Source organism: Protopterus annectens, chromosome 4.part1 (assembly GCF_019279795.1).
Source record: "Protopterus annectens isolate FY-2018-M chromosome 4.part1, PAN1.0, whole genome shotgun sequence".
Lineage (NCBI taxonomy): Eukaryota > Metazoa > Chordata > Ceratodontiformes > Protopteridae > Protopterus > Protopterus annectens.
In genome coordinates this window covers 342,715,845-342,734,997 of record NC_056734.1, presented here as the reverse complement: position 1 = coordinate 342,734,997, position 19,153 = coordinate 342,715,845, and the positions used below count along the sequence as shown (strand labels likewise).

Here is a 19,153-nt window from a genome sequence, read left to right as displayed (position 1 = left end):
CACAGTTACAGTCCAAAAAACCTTATACAAACATAAAATACTTTGTATGATAAATATACTAAATGAAATAATTACTACCACACACAGTTATAGTCCAAAAACATTATATAAAGATAAAAATATTTTGTATGATAACGATACAGGTAGGAAGTAAGAGAAAAGAGAGCTAAGAATAAGGGAAATTGGAAGGGATTAGTTATGGAAAGGAGAGCAAGTAAGACAGTCAACAAGGAAAGAAGTAATTAGGAAGACAAGTGGGAGTAGAAGAAGAAAGCCATGTGGAGGATGGAGTCAGCAAGAGGTAGGAGGTAGTTATCAAGTAGAGTATAAGTAGTGGAAAGTTAATCAGATTTACTACAGGAGCACAGCCAGTGGTTTTGGAAGTGCAGTTTAATGTTTTGTTTGAAAAGAGGCAATGATGTAATCTTTGTTATGTTGCTAGGTAATAAATTCCATTTTGTACCTACCGAATTGGTAAAAAGGGAGTCACCAGCAGTGTTGTTTGATTTTATAGAACTAGCCAATAGTTTACTAGAGGAGCGGAGAGAGTTAAGATTGTTATAGGGGATTATGAGTTGAGAGAGTAAAGGGGTGTTCTTTGGTTGGTACAGAATTTTATGGGCAATAGTGAGTTGTTGGATTGCAAGATAGTTTTGAAACTCTGGCCAGCCTAGTGGTTTCAGGTTGAGACAGTGATGTGTTCTGTAGGAGTTACCTGTAGCGTTTAGCAATGTTATTGTAGCAGGTAGCCAATTTGGTAAGGTTGTTTTTCTTGAGGTTGGTAAAAATGGGAGAAGCATAGAGAAGAGTGGAAAGAAGATGGGAGTGAGCAATCCTAGTTCTAGAGGAAGGTGTTAGAAATGGTCTAATACGATATAAGGATCCTATTTTCCTATTGACAAGTTTTATGGAGTTGTTAATGTGTTGGTTGAAAGAGAGATTATTATCAATTGTAATACCTAACAGTTTAGTGGTAGAGTCGGGAGAGATGACAGTGGCATTGTTAGAGGAGATGGTGAAGTTTAAGGGGGGGGGGTCCTGGAAGTGGGGGTGAAGAGGAGGAGTTTAGTTTTTTTAGCATTTAATAAGAGGAATCGACTAGAGAACCATGTTTCGACGGTATTAAAGACTTTTTGAGTATGAGATATAAGTTCTGAGGTGGAGGATGCTGAGCAGATGAGTGTAGAATCATCGGCATATTGAATGCAGGTAGCTTGAGGGATTATTGTTTGGAGATCATTAATGAAGAGGGAAAAGAGAAGTGGGCCAAGAATAGAGCCTTGAGGAACTCCGATAGAAACAGGCAAAAGAGAAGAAATGTGGTTATTCCAGAGAACTGCTTGTTTTCTGTTTGTGAGATAAGAAGTAAACCATGTAATGGCAGGGATATCAAAAGATAGGGATTCAAGAGTATTGATTAATAAAGAGTGGTTAACCATATCGAATGCTTTGGAGAGGTCAATGAAGATGGCAGAAGAGAGTAGGTTGTTGTTACGGTTCAGATTAATAGTGTCTACAAAGGAAAGGAGGGCAGTAGTAGTACTATGATATGGTCTGAAGCCATGTTGACAGTTAGCTATGATGTTGTGGAGAGAGAGGTGTTGTACAAGTTGATAATGGATACATTTCTCCATAATTTTGGCCAGAGGAGAGACGAGAGCAATAGGTCTATAGTTGGAGTAGTCTATGGAGTTACCACCTTTATGGAGTGGGATAATGTGAGAGACCTTCCATATATCTGGGATGATTCCTACTTTGATTGTCCTATTTATGAGAATAGAAATAGGATATGCGATAACCTTGGCAGCTTTTTGTAGAAAGAGTGAAGGTAACTTGTCAGCAGAGGGGGTAAAAGGTTTTAGTTTGAGAAGGAGTCTGTGTATGTAAGATGTAGAGATAGGATGTAGAGAGAATTTAAAGGAAGAGTTTGTAAGGTTACATGGTGGGTGTGAGTTGTTAGTATTCAATTGTTTAGCAAGAGCTTGTAACTAGCTGTTTATTTCTCCAGCAGAGAAAAAAGGAGACAGTCACAGGGGACCCACAGTATCAGGGCTGCTGCCACTACTGGGACCTTCTTGCAGGGATCAGAGTCTCATTCTGTTTTAGGAACCATCACTTGGTCATCTGTCTAGATTTTTACCAAACATTACAAGTTAGATTCAGTCCAGGACCAGGTCTGGGTTTGCCAAGGTGGTTTTGTAAGATTTGGTCAACAAGAGTTACTCATGTAGCTCCATCACCCAGACTACATAAACTGTGAGAGTCACGCCACGTGTAAGGAATACTGCAACAGCCGTCTCATAAAGAACATAGTGCATATGTGTAGGCAACTTAACATAATAGATGTTTGAATAAACCACTTTTTCAGTACTATTTCCACCCCACCTCTCCTCCAGAGAGGTGCCATTGTCTCCCTCTTGCCTAGTGTGGGTCATGCTCCTCTTACACCATCTGCACTATATTTGTATTACTGTTGTCTTCCTTTCTTCCCTACAGCCCACTCAGTTTAGGGCTAGGTGACAAGGTATTTGACATCTAACGAAGATATAAGATTGTTCCTAACCTCGGCTTCATATATATGAGTTCCATCTATATCTTTGGGTTCTACCTAGTACTCTGACATGAGTATTTTTCCTGCAAGAAGCAGACTAAAAGGATGTAAAATTGGGAGGCAAGAAAACTCTGAAGATGGCACTGGGTGTATATTCTGTTTTGTACTCGCACATGGGACGTGCTCAGAGTAGCCTAGGGCCCATCTTAGCTGAGGGGGGGGGGGGGCGCACAACATCTATCAGTGAAAAAGTAAAAAGCAACCTTTGCCTTACTATATGCAAAAAAAAAAATAAAAAGTAAAACAAACTAGCTTTAGAACCTTGCAGGTGATAGCATAGCAAACTGATCAGCATTAGGACCTTGGAGACAGCATGCCATGCACAGCAAATCCTAGAGTTAGACAGGCTTGCATAACACAAGCCCCATTAGAAAATGGTGGGAGAGTTAAGTATTATATGCAATGCAGTAAGGAAGCAAGCAGTCAGTTGAGCATACTGTGTGTGGATGCAGAGCGGCCAAGCCCCTGATCAGAGTTGTTCCTTGTTCCAGTGAGAAGGAATGCCCCAGTCAGAGAGCACTGTGTAGTTAAGTAACTTGGCTCAGAGTCAAACCCTGATCTTGGTTATTGACAAGCAAGTGTTTTAAACCTCCGCACTAACTGCCAGGTCTCATTTAATTTTATTTTATTTATTTTAGTAAATTACTGAGAATTACAGCGTCAGCCTTAGAGTTTCATAGTTGTATTGTTCAGTGTCAGTTGTGCAACAGGTAGCATACTTGCTTTTGGTTCAGAAGGCTTAGGGGTTCGCTTCCCACACTAGATAGATTTATGACACACACCATGTTATTATGTAGCATAGGCAATTTATTTTTCAAGGGCAGCAGATACTGAATTTATATGAAGCACTGAAAGACAAAGCTGTTTGCCACCAGCAATATTTTCATTTGTTACAATTTTGTTTAATGTAAAATTATTCAGATGACTTACTCCGTAAGAGTTTCTACACATTGACTGATGCTAGTGTATTATAATGCCAGAGTGGCTTTTATGGTTGAAAGGCTCTGAAATGGGTAGTTTTGTCATTTTTGGTTCATATGTTTTGTTTTACTGCTTATTGGAAAAATGTTAAAAGCTGCAAATTTAAAACACACTCTGACAAGTAATACTTTATTTAACAAGAAGTATAATTTAGTACACTCTGTAAGGTGAATTAAAAATACACATGCATTTATTCATGGTCCTAAAAACATGTGCAGGGAGCCAATGATTTGAAAATAGCACAAAGGTACAGTTAGTCTGGGCCTTGTGAGCTGCATTTTCTATGAATGTGGGTTTCATTGCAGTTTCAACGAATATGGGTTTCAAGGGCAGTTAAGTTTAGTGTTGCTCGTGCTAAGTCTGTTTTCATTAGGAGACCATATAGTTTTGTTTAGCAAATGGCTATCAGTGTTTGTGCCATAACATTTGAAATAAAAGTTTTAATTTAAATCCAAATAACTAGTCATTGTAGAAGCAAAGAAGAAAATAGTATGCACACTGACAGGTTTGAATAGTGTTTATACTAATGTGGGGAGAGATAGCCAAGTAATGGGACACTGGAATAGTTTAGGGGGGCTGGTTGCAGGAGGGGGGGACCATTTGACCATGATCCATCTCTTCAAGGATATAAGGAGTACTACAACAGTGGTGCCTTCTGCGGTGGTGCAGCGGTAGCGTTGTTGCCTCACAGCAAGAAGTTCTCCCGTTCGATTCTCGGCTTGGGTTGGGAGTGCCTTCTGTATGGAGTCTGCATGTCCTCCCCATGGTCGAGTGGGCGTTTGAAAGACATGCGTTGAATGGGTGTGCCTTCGTTGAAGGTTGGGTGTTGGGCTGGCAACTCGACACCATAAAAACCAACTGCCAATCATTAGCGGACCGGATTTCCGCTGTGGCGACCCCTAACCGGGAAAAGCCGAAAGACAAACAACAATAACAACAGTGATCTATTTGAATATTTGTCATTATGGTAATGTACCTTTACAATTATACCTTCTTATTGCTATGATCTGAAGTAGTTTACTTCATTTGGTCTTCAGGATGTGGGTACCAGATCCATATCTGATCTGAGCCGGCAAATTCACTAGCATCTGCCCCGAGCTCCAAGCTCCTCCCCTTACCCATAATACACCTCCACTACCTTCCAAACCCCAGATCTTGTTTGCCGCAGCTTGCCTGAAGCATCGCGATCTCCTAAGCTCCAAGTTAGTGAGTGGATTTTTGCTTATTTAGCAGCTTTTTCTTAAAATTTGAGTGTTAGGTGTTTAGTGTTTAGTGTAGGTTCCCTCTCCTCCTCCCCTTGCTGGTGCATCGTGTATTAGAATATTTCCTGTAGATTGTTAGAGTGTATTGTTTCCCCTCCCCCCTCAGTGTTCTATGAGAAATAGGTATTTTTTTCTCCTTTTTCCTTCTCTTTGTGTGATTTTTTTCTTCTTTAGAGACATGGCTGACCCCAAGCCTGTCTTCAAAAGGGGTGTACTAAGTGTGGCCACAAATTGTCTCCAGCAGATGGCCACACTCTTTGTGTTATGTGCTTGGGCTTAGCCCATTTGAATACTGACTGTACTATTTGCACGGGTTTTAACCCACGCACTATTAAGGACAGGAAGACTAAGTTGGCCCTAAAAGGCCTTCTACCCACTTCTGAGGTGGCTGCCTCATTAACTGCTTTGGTCACAGCGGCTGCTGTCGCTGCCTCTCCTTCCTCTCTTGCCCTTGCTTCTCCTCCCTCCCAGGCTGGGATTCAACCTCCCGTTTCTAAGCCTGTGGAAGTAGAGCGCAGAAAAGGCAGAGAGAAAGAGAGAGAGAGCATAAATCGGACAAACACAAAGCAGAGAAATGCAAGAGGTCTCCGGACCTTCTTTCTACTCCCGCCAAAAGTCAGACTAGGATCCGTGACTCCCCTCGGCTCCAGTCTCCGAGATTTTTCCCCGAGCCGGAGGGAGACCCATCCTTCATCTAAGGCCTCTGTTCCTTAACCTGCCAGGTCAGAGTCAGTGGCCTCGTCAAGATCCATGTGTAGCTTATCAGAAGTTGACATGGATAAAATGATGAAGAGGTTCATTTTACTCAGATCCAGATGGGGGTCATGCCAGCCCCCTCTCCATCTGGAGAGGGGAGCTTGCTTCTTTTTTTCACACCAATTTCTCCTTCTCCAATCCATCCACCAGGTTCGGAGTACTCAGATCCAAGCATGGCCTTAATCAGTGGGTCAGTGCCGATGGTAGCTGTCTCCTCGATGCTGGCAGCTGTCTGGAGCATGTCGGATATGACCAGTTTAGATCCAAGTGGCTCTTGGAGCCTGAGCTTGGGTATCAGATCCGAGGGATCGGAACTTTTTTCATCGGCTCCAGTGTTATTGGACTAGTTCCCTCCCTCAGGGCTCCATCCACCTTGGCTCTGATTCTCATGTCGGATCCGGGGAGAGCGGTTTCCTTAATAGTACCTCAGGAGGCTTGTTCTCCCTCGGCGGTCAAAGTGGCAGAGAGGGTTCTCTCCACTGGATCTAGACCCTTGACTTTTTCCTTGGATTCCGCCCCAACTCCCTAGGCTCTGTCTACGAATCCCATCATTTTATCAGAGGGACAGCCCATGCTCAAGGAGCCCCAGGCAGTTCCCCCTAAGGAACAAGTGGCTTGCGAGTTCCCCCCAGAGAGCCCCTTACCAAGGACACTGATTTGGATGATGGGGAAGGTTCCCCCAGGTCACCTCTGAGGATGTCTTCTTTGGAGACATCATGGAAATCCTACGCCAGCCAGGAGGTTGGTCTGCCCCCAAACCTTCTTCTGATGAATCAGTGTTCCTGGAGGCTTTTGGCATGGGCCCATCTACTTCCTGGGTGTCCCCTCCCGCAGATCCCCTGGTGGTCCTGGTCACCTCATGGGCCTGGAAGGAGCTGGACACCGTGGAACCAATCCCTAAATGTCCCTACAGGATCTTGAGTCCACCATCAGATAGACCAGAGTGGAACAAGGGCTCCCCCGTAGATGCTATGGTGGTAGCAGCAGCCACAAAAAAGGAACTAGCCCAAGAGAGTTCCTCGGTTCATCGAGAGTCTTGGATGATGGACTGCTTAGGGAAGTGGGTTTATGCATCAGCGACCTTTTCCATCATGGCGCTGAACTACCTGGCTCATGTCACAAGACTACATCACGACCTGGTCAAGGAACTGGCTGAGTCTCCCCCTAAGTCCATGTTGCAGGAGGACAGAGACATGTTCTCTGCGAGGATGGCCACTTTAAAAGCAGCGTCCAATATATCCATGCAACTCCTCTCACATGCTACTGAAGGAGTGGCTAAGATGGCTGGGTCTGGCATGTCCATGAGGCGCACCGCCTGACTCAGACTATGTCAGTTTTCAGAACCTTTCAAGGCGTCTTTTGCCAACGCCCCTTATGATGGCTCTTTTTGGTAAGAGCATCAAAGAGACTTTGGTCCGGAGTGAGTAGGACAGGAAGACACTGTCTGCCATTGGAATCTGCTTCTCAAACCCTCAAAGATCCTTTTCTTGGAATCAGAGAGGGCAAAAGAAGATGTGGTTCCGGAAGTCACTGTATTCTCGGGACACGCAGGGCTCTTCTTCCCCAGAGGCAGAGGGGGACAGGATAGATGCCAGCCCAGAGGCAGCAGGGGTTTGAGGAATTTCGGGTCTTGGGAACCTTTCTCGGACAGGCCCGGACAGCAACCATGAGGGAGTGCCTGACTGCTGTACTCTGGCGGCAGTCGGGGGTTGATTGTCGTTGCACCTGGTGGCATGGGAGTCCATAACATCAGACCACTGGGTGCTTCAGATCATATCCAGAGGATACTCTATTCCCTTTGTGGTTCCTCCCAAACCTCCCAAACATCTCTCAAATGTATCACCCATGCACTGGAAATCTCCAAGCTGCTAGAGAAACAAGCCATTGAACCCATCCCCCCACATCAGTCCGGATCAAGCATCTACTCCAGGTTATTTTTGGTGCCAAAGAAAACGGGGGACTTAAGGCCCATGCTGAACCTATCTGCCCTGAACCTGTCAGTTGCCAAAGAAAAATTCTAGATGTCACATTACAGTTCATCATGCTGTACCTGCAAGAGAGCGACTGGATGTGCTCATTAGACCTCCAGGATGCCTACTATCACATAAAGATGCACAAAAGCTCCAGGAGGTTCCTCCACTTCTGGCTAGTAGTCAATCATTACCAATTTCGAGCCCTACCCTTTGGTCTCACCACAGCCCCCAGGGTTTTCACCAAAATGATGGCGGTAGTAGCGGCTCACCTGAGGCTTCAGGGGATTCAGGTCTATCCGTTCCTGGACGATTGGCTCCTCACTGCTCCCACTAGACGTCTACTTTCTCAAACCAGGGATTATTTCTTAAAGCTTGCTCTTCAATTGGGGATTACAATCACTGCATCCAAATCACTTCTAAATCCTGTCCAGATGATAGACTACATTGAGGAAAGGATAAACACACTACAGTGCAAAATCTTCCTGACCACTGAGAGTGCGAAACCTGAGGATGCATGTCTCCCTGATCTACCGTTCTCATCTTCCCTCAGCAGAATCAGTGCTGAGGGCCTTAGGTTCAAGGGCAGCGACCATAATGCTTCTTCCATGTGCCCAATTACACATGCAAGTACTACAGTGGACACTAGAGGTACAATGGTCCCTGTTGGATCTTCCAGTATCGTATCCAGTACACCTCAATCAAGTCTGCAGGTCATCCCTTCTGTGGTGGATGTACTCTTAGGAAATCTTGGAGGGACGATCTTTTGTGCCAGCCTCTGTCCAAGCCACAGTGATCACAGATGCCTCCCAACTTGGGTGGAGGGGGGGCATTGTTTGAGCAGGACAGTCCAAGGCCTGTGGTCCCCTGTCGAGACCAGTTTGCATATAAATGTTCTGAAGATGAGGGCAGTACTTTTGGCATTGCAGGCCCTTCATGCCTTTCTTCCTCTGGGAACCATTGCAGTTCAATCAAACATGTCAGTGGTCTGCTATGTCAACAAACAGGGAGGGACCAGATCTTACCCCCTTTGCCGCGAGGCCATGAGAGTGTGGGAATGGGCAATCTCCACCGATCGCTTTCTCATAGCAACACACATTCTGGGACGTTCCAACATTCTAGTGGACAGGTTACGTCAGACTATTCTGATGCCTTACAAGTGGTCTCTGAATCATTCAGTAGTGGAGCAGATCTTTCTGGAGTGGGGTCAGTCTTGCTTTGATCTCCTCGCATCTCCTTCTAATGCAAAGTGCAGCAAGTTTTTCGCTCCAAACCCCCAGCTAGGGGGAGTCCCCCGGAGATACTCTAGTCCATGCTTGGCCTCCCGGTCTTCTGTATGCTTACCCTCCAGTACCTCTTATTCTGAGGTTTCTACAGAAAGTTTGTCGACTGGGGAGCAAAGTGATCCTCATTGCCCCATTTTGGCCTCGCCAGGTATGGTTTCCCTTCCTTTGGTCTCATCTTCTGGCTCCGCCTTGGATCTTGGATCCCATTCAGGATCTTATTTCACACCCATGGGGGTTCCTTATCCGAACTTGGACAGTTTGAAGCTCACGGCTTGGCTGCTCCAGTTCCCATGATTGCTAGGACTCCTGGATTATTCTCTTCAGTCAGGTCTATTCTGGTGGCAGCTCATAAGTCTTCCACCAAGAAGATTTACCATAGCAAATGGAAACGTTTTTCCTTTTGGGCTTCTCAAAGGAGTTTAGATCCTTTCACGGCTCCTATTTCTGTCATTCTTGACTGCCTAGCTAATATTTTTTCAACAAGGAGCAAGCTCTTCTACTATCAAAGTTCAATTAGCTGCCATCTCTCATTTTTGCATGGGTGAGAATTCTGCCTCTCTGGCCTCTTCCAGACTGTGTAAAGCCTTTATTAAAGGTACTTTCCTGTTATGCCCCCAGTCAAGGATCCTGTTCCTCCATGGGACCTTACTATAGTTCTTCAAGCTTTGGTTGCTCCGCCTTTTGAACCTGCTGCAACCACAGATCTTAAGTTTTTGTCTTGGAAAAAAACATTCCTGGTAGCTATCACCTCTGCTAAAAGGGTTTCTGAACTGCAAGCTTTGTCCATTAAAGTTTCATATATGATTTTCCATAAAGATAGGGTTTCTCTTCGGACCAATCCATCCTTTCTTCCCAAGGTTGCATCACCAGTTAACATCAATCAGACCATTAACTTACCTGTTTTCTTCCCAAATTTTGCTAACAAAATGGAATACAGACTCCGCTTGTTGGATGTTCATAGACAGTTACGATTTTATTTACACAGGACTAAAAACTTTCGTAAATCTGATTAATTGTTTGTGTCCTTCTCTAAACCCTTTTTGGGAAAACCTATCTCCAAGATCTCTATTGCTAAGTGGATTTCCTTGTGCATCCTTCAGGTCTATAAGGATAAATGTTTGTCTCCTCCGGGTCAGGTGAAAGCTCATTCCATTAGGTCAAGGGCTACATGTGCGGCCTTTTGGTCTAGAGTCTCATTGGATGATATTTGTTCTGCAGCTACTTGGTCCTCATTTCATACCTTTATTTCTCACTACAAATTGGATTTGACTTCTAGAAAGAGAGAATCCTTTGGTTCCGCGTTGCTCTGGAATATCCTTCCATGAGGGCTACCCAGGAGTTTAGTAGCTGGGGACTTTGTCCTACAGGTTGAAGACCAAATGAAGTAAACTACTTTAGATAAAGAAGTTATGTACTCACCATAACATTCCATCTGAGTAGTTCTACTTCATTTGTCTTTAACCATCCCTTCCTCCTTCCCCCTGACCTTATCATATGAACAGCCTGTTAGCTGCAGTTTTAGGTCATAAAGTATTCTTCAGGTCAGGTTCTTAGTGTAAGGGTCAGCAAACTTGATCTGGGGGTTGGGAGGTAGTGGAGGTGTATTATGGGTAAGGGAAGGAGCTTGGAGCTCAGAGCAGATGCTAGTGAATTTGCCAGCTCGGATCCGATACGGATCTGGTACCCACAAGTTGAAGACAAATGAAGTAGAACTACTCAGATGGAATGTTATGGTTTGTACATAACTTCTTTTTTTTTTTTTTTTACATTTTCTCTATTGTGTATGCAAAGAGGTGTTTAGCACTAGGAGCACTTTCCTTTTACCAGTTCTCTTTTTATTAACTGTATATGTAACCCAATATTCTATATCAACATGCATTTTGTCATTAATGTGTTCTCACCTGTGTGCGCTCTTAATTTCTTTTATGTGCTTATACTAATCTGCTGCATGTTGTAACTTTATATTCAGTTTGTTTTTTTAAAACTTTGGTATTTTTGAATTTTGTTTATATATGTATCCTAGCATTGTGCACATTGTTGCTTTCTACTTGCTATCTCTCTCTCTCTCTCTCATATATTTCTATGAAGCTGAATTATGGCATCTGAGGCCCAGCCACCCAAGAGATGCCTGAAGAGAGTCCCCAGTCCAGTGTACTTGCGTGATTATCAAATGTAAAATAAATTAATTGATGCATATGTATATGTGCCTCTGTGTTATCAGCAGGATTAAATACAAAAAGTTGTGATTTTGTATGGTGGATAGATATAGAACTTGAGCCTTGGTTCCGGAGCACACTATTGATAAGGTGGGTATCACAAGAGTAGTTAAACATAACTGGAACATTTTAAAGGGTAATAATGATGTATATAAAGTTATAGATACACAACCGATTTAAAATACTTATTGGAGAAGGATAACACCAGTAAGAAAACTGATACGTTTATATTTTCCCTAGAGTGCCTTTTTTGGGGGGGGGGGTCCAAATATTACTGCAGGCAATTGTGATAGCTCTATAGGTAGAGTTTCAGTTGAAGGTTATGTGGTATGACAAATGTAGCTTTATCATCTAGGAGCAATTTATAGGAAACTTGCCACTAGAACAAGAGAACACTGTTATGCCATTATGAAGAAAAAAATGAAAATGCATTGTGTCGACACACTTTAATTTGTGATGGTTTAAGAAAATGCAGGTTCTTTGTTGTAGAACATGTTATGCTAGATTTGAGATTTTAGTTAAATTTGTTAGATAACATGGTGTTATTTTTGGTCTTAAGTACATATATATTATATATGTAATACTAGGAGTGCAGGCTAAATGAACTTTGGCATTATTTTAATTTTTATTTTTTTATCCTAGCAATAAACACATTATATGAGCATTTCACGTAATTTCATATACTCAGTGAACTAGTTTTTTTGATTTCTAAACTGAGTGAGGCATTTGTAGATATATTTGTGTGTGTATAATTTTTAAGAACTGTTAGATGTCGGTTCACCACATTCTCTGAATATGTCCCTTTAAATGGTTTGGATTAATTATTACATTATGTAATGGGATGATTATTTTAGATCATTAAGTGAGAATTTTTTTGAAGGTATTCTGATGAAGTCTTTTTTTTTTTTTTTTGTATCATTTGTTTGTGGTTTGGATATTAAAAACATTGTACATGGACCTAGAACTGCCAGCACTCATTTTTTATTTCTTTGTGGTGTGTTTTTTGGAGTGAATTACCCTTTCAGGAAGTTCTTAGATTTGAGTTTCCAGCATTGTGATGCCCATCTTGAACAACAACTACACTGGCAATTGAAATTAAATTCAACTTTCTTTCTTGGTGTTAATGATGGGTTATCTGTTAAAAGTGTATTAAAGCTAATGGTATCCAGCTTTATTCAGCAAGCAATTTTATGTATACATATCTTTAAATATTGGAAACGTATAAACTTTTTGTAGGTAGAAATGTCATTACATGCTTTTCATATGTGACTTGGTATGATTTTACTTAAGTTGTGGTGGATTTTTATACTGCGTATGCTCTGAAGACGTCTTGGTTTCGTCCATAAGGTAAACAGTGCTTAAAATTGTGTCAGTGTTTGTTTTATTATACTTTCTAACATATTCAGTTCATGCATAGTTTCATGCTACCTTTGTAAAGCTATTTGCTTAACACAAGCTATTATTCATTTGTTGATTTCTGCATTGAACAACTAAAGACACTGCGGAACAATGCTGGATATGTAAGGGAGTCTTACACCACCCCAGGTTACCTAGTAAGCATCACACCTGTCTTGATTCCTCTCAGGAATGATGCTAGTACTGCAAGTTGTGATATGAGGAAAACATACTTAAGGTGGTTAAATTCAAATGTTATGATTTGCTGTTACAGTGATTTGACCTCAAGATCTTCTGTTATAAGTATACTTAAACACAGGTTTCTTTTTATGCTGACCAAAAAGCCTTTACTGACCTATGAAAGAGTGGGTCTATCCCATAGTAGTGTGTTGTGCAAAATGTTTGTACTATGCTATAAAAATTCTGTGTAGGACGCAGTAGAAAAATGTTGTGTAAAATACTTTTTTGCTCTTATTTTTACAGGTGTTGTACAACATCTCCACAATGGGCAGGTCTTACGTGAAACATATGTAGATAAACATAAACTTCTGCCTAAGGATTGGACAACAAAACATGTTTATATAGAATCCACTGGAAAAAGTCGAACGCTGCAGAGTGGATTGGCACTCTTGTTCACCCTTCTTCCTGAGTTTGACTTGAAGAAAATTGCAGTCCGGCACCAGTGGAGCACTATTTTTTGTTCCAGTAGTTGTGACTGTCCACTTAGGAACTACTATTTGGAAGAGGAGCAACGTCGCCAATATAACTTGCGGATAAAAGATAAACGACTAGAGGATACCTACATTGACATGGCTAAAATAGTGGGCATACCTACTAGACAGCTAAGAGCTGCTAATCCTATAGACTCTTTACTGTGTCATTTTTGTCATAACATCAGTTTTCCTTGCACACAGAATGGCTGCATTAACTTTGAGCACTTTAGAGTCATTAAGACTCACCAACTGGCAGATGAAAGAGACAGACAAGAAAAGAAACTTTATTATAAGTATTCAGTACTTGCCACTCACCCATTCCTCAACCAGACTGTCACTCATATGCAGCAAATAGCACAAGGCAAAAGTGAAGGTGTTTTTGCCCTTTATTCTGCACATGATGTCACGGTATCACCAGTACTCAATGCGATGGGCCTGACAGAAGCCAGATTTCCAAGGTTTGCTGCTAGGATTGTCTTTGAGCTGTGGCAGGGTCCAAACAGTAGCACTGAACACTTTATTCGTATTCTCTATAATGGAGATGATGTCACATTTCAGACCTCATTCTGTCAAAGCCACAACAGGTGGTCCAACCTGCCAATGTGTCCTTTCAAGCATTTTGTTAATTTTGTACAGAAAGATATGTTTTCCATTCTAAACAGCACTAACTATTATGATGCCTGCCACAGGAGAATTTATTAAGGAGGATGACATTCCATATTTAGGAAAGACAAGAGTTCAAGGATAGACAAGAATTCAAGAACGGAAAATATGTTTTGAATAGTCATTAAATAAGTGACTACATTTTGTATGTAATATCTGTATTTGGATACGTGTTTATTTTTAAAGTAAAAAAAAAAAGGTGCTGGAAGAGAAAACTGACCCAAGCATTAAAAGAATAATGATCACTTAACTGATCTCAACAAGACCATTTTTATGCAAGAGATTCAATAAGTAGAGCTGACCTTTAGAGAATAGTTTAAAATTCTTTTCTGTTTGTTATAATTCATTCATGCATTTCTTCTCCAGTTACTGGCTTAAAGGTTCATAGGGGAACCAGAGCCTGTCTTGGTATTCTGTGAGCACAAGGCAGAGAAGTTAATTCTGGACAGGATGTCAGTGTAATACAGGATTCCATTTTACACACACACACACACACACACACACACACACACACACACACACACACACACACACACACACACACACGCAGTTTGATTGCCAGTTTGGCTGTGGTATGACTTTATTATGCCTTCTGAACAAATATGATACTTAGAATGGCTGCCTCGTGAGATTTTTTTATTGTATAACTGTGTGGCTTTCATGTAGGACATATGTAGGGAAGGGCAGGCGACAATGCATTGGGAGCATTTTGTTTTTTATTTTCTTTCATTATAGCTGCATAATTTTACAGTTTAGTGAGATTAAAAGAGGAATGCATAATTTAAAACTTTCTGCACTCTAGTTGTTTAATTAGATGTCAAAGTAGTATGGGGAGATTCTGACTGGCTAAAGACATCTTCAGCCAATTGGAATGTCCTAAGAACATGCACAGTGTAGTAATCCATCTGAAGTACATTAAGTTTTTTTTTAAACCAAGCATACTGTAAAAAAAAAAAACTCTAACTTTAAGAAAGTCATGCATTGCAAAATAAATTAAGAAACAAAATGTGGAACAATGACTTTTTCGTTTCAGTCCCCCTCCCCTACATCAGTGCTGCAATAAAGATTTTAGTATTTCTTTTTTAATGTTTTACTACTCATGACTTGCATTACTTATGAGGTGCTTGCAGGTGCTAATAACAGCCCTTTTAACATCTCACGTACATAAAGAATATATTTGATCATTCTTCAGGAGTAATAAAACCTTAACATGTACTGCAGCAGCTTTAATAGTGTTATCAAAACTACTGGCTTTTGCAGTTAAATGCATTTTATTGTTATGTGCTGTACCATTCTCCATACCCTTTTGTTCCTGTTACATCCTTTTTCAAAAATTTTCTGTTAGTTAAGGCAGTACTGTTTATTTGCGTGTTTTTCAGTAGTAGTATATTTGTGTCAGAATCCTCAAAGTCCAGTTATATTCTTTCATAGATTTTGTAATTCCCACTACTGTTTTCGCCCAGCATAACAACTTATCACTACTCTGTTCTGTTCCATTGTGGATGTAATAGTTCGTCCATAGTATGACCTTAGTATATGTACATTTGGTAGGTTAAAAAAATGCATTATGTGTGCACAACAAATATTTGCAGCTGCTGAGGGCCACAAAGTATTTGTTGTGAAATTAAACTGTGTTTTTACAGCTGTCTTGACGATAAAAAAGACAAAGATAATGGTTCAAAAGTATGCTTTTTACAACTGTCTGAAAAAATGAATAATAAAACAAATATTGTCAAAATGGTTCCAGAAATGTTAAAGTCCTTTCTGTGATTTGATGCATAGTTAAGATTTTGCTTGACTGATAAATCCTACTGTCTTAAATCCATCAACCACTGTCTGTTTTACTATTTTATTTTTGTTAGCTTGGTGCCAGCTGCAGGTCCTTGGTTTCTGTTTTTAGTGGCAGCCTTGCTTGTACCTTGTATCAAGCAGGTACATTGACTTCTGCACAGTTTTATAGTGTATAGACATTTGTTAACAAGGTGAATCACATTAACATATGGCAAAGTGACACTCCAGACAGTGCCAACCTATTGCTTAACATGGAAGAGAACATAATGTTGTCCAGAAGGCACTGATCATTTGGAATGGAATGCCCATATGTAATATTTACACTGCCAAACTGCTGGTATTCTCTAGAATGCTCCTGTCATTTGAGGGGCAGTCTTCAGAATCAGCTGATCTGAGAGTTCATCTCCTGTGTTAAATAAAGAACTCTCAAACAAATACTTCTCTTTCCCAGCAATTTTCCTCATAATATTATCAACTGGAGTTAAGTGCAGACTTTTGTAAATGTTCTGCTCATTTGGAATTGATCTACTGAATATCATACTTTTAACAATATTAGGTTTCTTAGGCAACTTCACATATACTGTATTTTTTTTTTCATAATTTTCATCCTGGTAAGCATATTATTGTAAACATGGAATCTGTTTTCATACTTAGACTCTTCTTGAACCCATGATATCCTTAAGAATGCAAGGTATATTCAGCTAAAATGCATCAGTTCCAACTTCCAGGAGTGTGCCATCATTCAAATGACTAAGTGATGCTTTATGGGTGGTTGTGGATTCATTTGGCAAAACAATAGTTTATACTGGCAAGTATAGAAATACAAGAAACTGGCAGTTGACACAGAAGATTTAAGCCTGTGAGCAGTAGTTTCTGTGGTACATGGTTTGATTTCCACAACCCTCATTTGCCTGCTCTGTGTCCTTGAGCAAGTCAAAGCTACTCAGTGGTCCCCTGGACACTGCAAGCCTAGTAATTATAACCTTAAGATGGCCATTGTCTGAGATTACCTTAAGATGGCCATTGTCTGAGAGTCCTAGCCCTCTCTTCAAAACTTTTAGAAACTAGGATGGTTAATACAGAGGCAGGTAAGCTAGGGAAAGAAAGGAGTAAGAATTTCTGCTAGTAAAAGGAACAGGCAGAGGGGCATAAAGTAACATATGGCAAGACCATAAAAATAAAAGACAGTTACAGGAATTATGTATTGTCTAGTGAAGAAATTGTCTGAACTTTTAGCCTTGATAAAGGTGTACTGCATAAATATAATTGCAGTAAAAGAAACATATGATGCAAGCAGTGGCTGTGATGTTTATGTGCCATATTTTCATTGTTTAGAGAAACTTCCAAAACAAAGGGGGAAAAGGTCATACAGGGAAACCATTAAAACTGCTAGAAACATGCAGCCAAGCTAGAATCATCACTGTGTAAAATCTTAAATCTTCTGTAGTAATGGCCCATGGGTTATATGCAAATGACCCCTTAAAGACATTATCAGTATTTCATCTACATGGCTTCTGAGTGGCCATGACCATTTGGTGCAGATGTTTGGAATATTTTGGAGGCGTTTCTAAAGTATAGCCAAACATTCCACTTGTGCTGTACTAACAATGCCAAAAAGGCAAAACGTGCATGTCCACAGCTACTGGGGTTTGGCATTACTGGCCTGAATGTACCCATACAGCCTTAAAAAGGAAAAAAGGAGTTGCTCATAGGGAGGGAAGGCAAGAAACAGAGAAGGAAGAGGACAGGGGAAAATGTTTCCCTTCAGCTTCAAAAAACATGAGGAAGAGTAGTGAGAGAAATTGAATATAGAAGTTAATCTAGAAGGTAGGTGTTGTGATTCTTAATGAAGTCGTAAGAAGCAGAAGGAGTGCAAATCAATGAGATTCACAAAATTCTGCTGTAGCTTTTTTCATTATTGTTGTTGTTGTTATTAACATCCCTGACCAGTCACGATGGAACCCATTATAAAAGAAAGAAAATGAGTACATGAATTCTGGCCAGTAGGAAACTTGATTTAAGGCACCACAAGTTTGCAGCAGTAAAGCCCAATTTAGTACACTTTAACTGGGCTCCTGAAGTAAGAAACATTGGCAATTCTGTGGATGCTAATTAGCCTAGGTTTAAGCAAGGCTGCTCACACAGCTCTGTGAGTAACGAGTATTGACCATGAAAGAACCATTTAGTACTTTGAGGAATAAAATCTTGGGAGAGCAACAATTATTATAGTTTTACGAAGATGTGTAATAGAAACGAGGGAAATTAAATAATGTTTCAGGAGTTGTATCAGAAAACTTTAACACCGGGATTGTGATTATCATTTGAAGGAGCAGCATTGGATTTTAGCATACCTCCCAACTGTACTGAATCACTCAGTTGTTACCATTTTTGACATCCAAATAATGGGGTGCCACAATTCCCGAGTGGCACCCCTTAATTTCCAGGCTTTTTTATTTTAAGGTTTTTTTTTTTCGCTTTTTGAGCTGACGTCATCACATGCGCGATGACATCAGCTCCATGAAACAGCCTGCCAGCCTGTCGGAATTGAGCTCAAGGGCTCAACAACATAACATGTTTGCATTTCCGGCTGCTCCAGCCAAGCTGCGAGGCTGTTGAACATAGCTGCAAGCAGGAATGGATATCTGCAACAATTATCTATTAATGGTGGCTGGCTTATCTGTTAAACTTCCAGGAATGGAATAAACAAGCAGGACTGCTATTTATGCTATGCTGACCTTTCACTTGTGTGTGTGTGTGTGTGTGTGTGTGTGTGTGTGTGTGTGTGTGTGTGTGTGTGTGTGTGTGTGTGTGTGTGTGTGCAATGCCCCAGTTGAATATACCCTGGTAGCTAGAGGTACTCAGGCTCAAAAACGACCCAGTTGAATATGTGTACCTTGGGTAGAGGTAACAAGAGCCTAAATTCCCTACCCACCATCACTTGTGAAAACATTCCAGATATTTGTCTCATATTTTTGTTCTGTTCCTCATAAAGTCTGTGGTTTTCTGAATTTTTGTGGCAAGTCAGTGAAGGATTGAATTCACTTAATGACAGGTATTTAAATTTCAGACTTCATATTCTTCAGAAAATACATGGTAGCACAAAACCTTTTATTCTAACAATTTTCTAAGTTGATAAGATCAGTATTTGAAATTTGTCCCTATTTTTGGGACTGTATTTTCCCCCATTATTGGCTTTGTTCAGGTTGTTTGTGCTAAGAGGTTGAGAGCTATGGTGAGAACTGAATTCACTGAATATGTTTGTGAGCTGTATTCCCCCATTATTGGCTTTGTCCAGGTGTTTTGTGCTAAGAGGTCGAGAGCTATCGTGAGAAGTGTTAGCCATTTAAGTTTCAGTCTTCCTATCTTTCAGGAAACTGCTGATTTGGCATAGTGGCATGTTGCTCTGACTGTGGTGCATAGGGTCCTGGGTTCAAGACTTGGCAGTGAAAACATTTTATTCTAGCAACTTTCCAAAATTATACAAGCAATGTCTAAAATGTGTCCCTGGT

At 40.9% G+C, this 19,153-nt stretch overlaps 1 protein-coding gene across 1 annotated transcript in view; it reads left to right on the top strand.

The window, feature by feature from the left end:
- The window catches only part of PXYLP1 (2-phosphoxylose phosphatase 1), a 910,146-nt gene extending 894,543 nt beyond the window's left edge, over positions 1 to 15,603 (top strand). Inside the window, exon 6 of the mRNA XM_044070169.1 lies at positions 12,961 to 15,603. Coding sequence (XP_043926104.1) covers positions 12,961 to 13,892 — 932 coding nt within the window. The 3' untranslated portion in view covers positions 13,893 to 15,603. The remainder of the gene's footprint in view (positions 1 to 12,960) is intronic.
- The last annotated feature ends 3,550 nt before the right edge of the window (positions 15,604 to 19,153 follow it).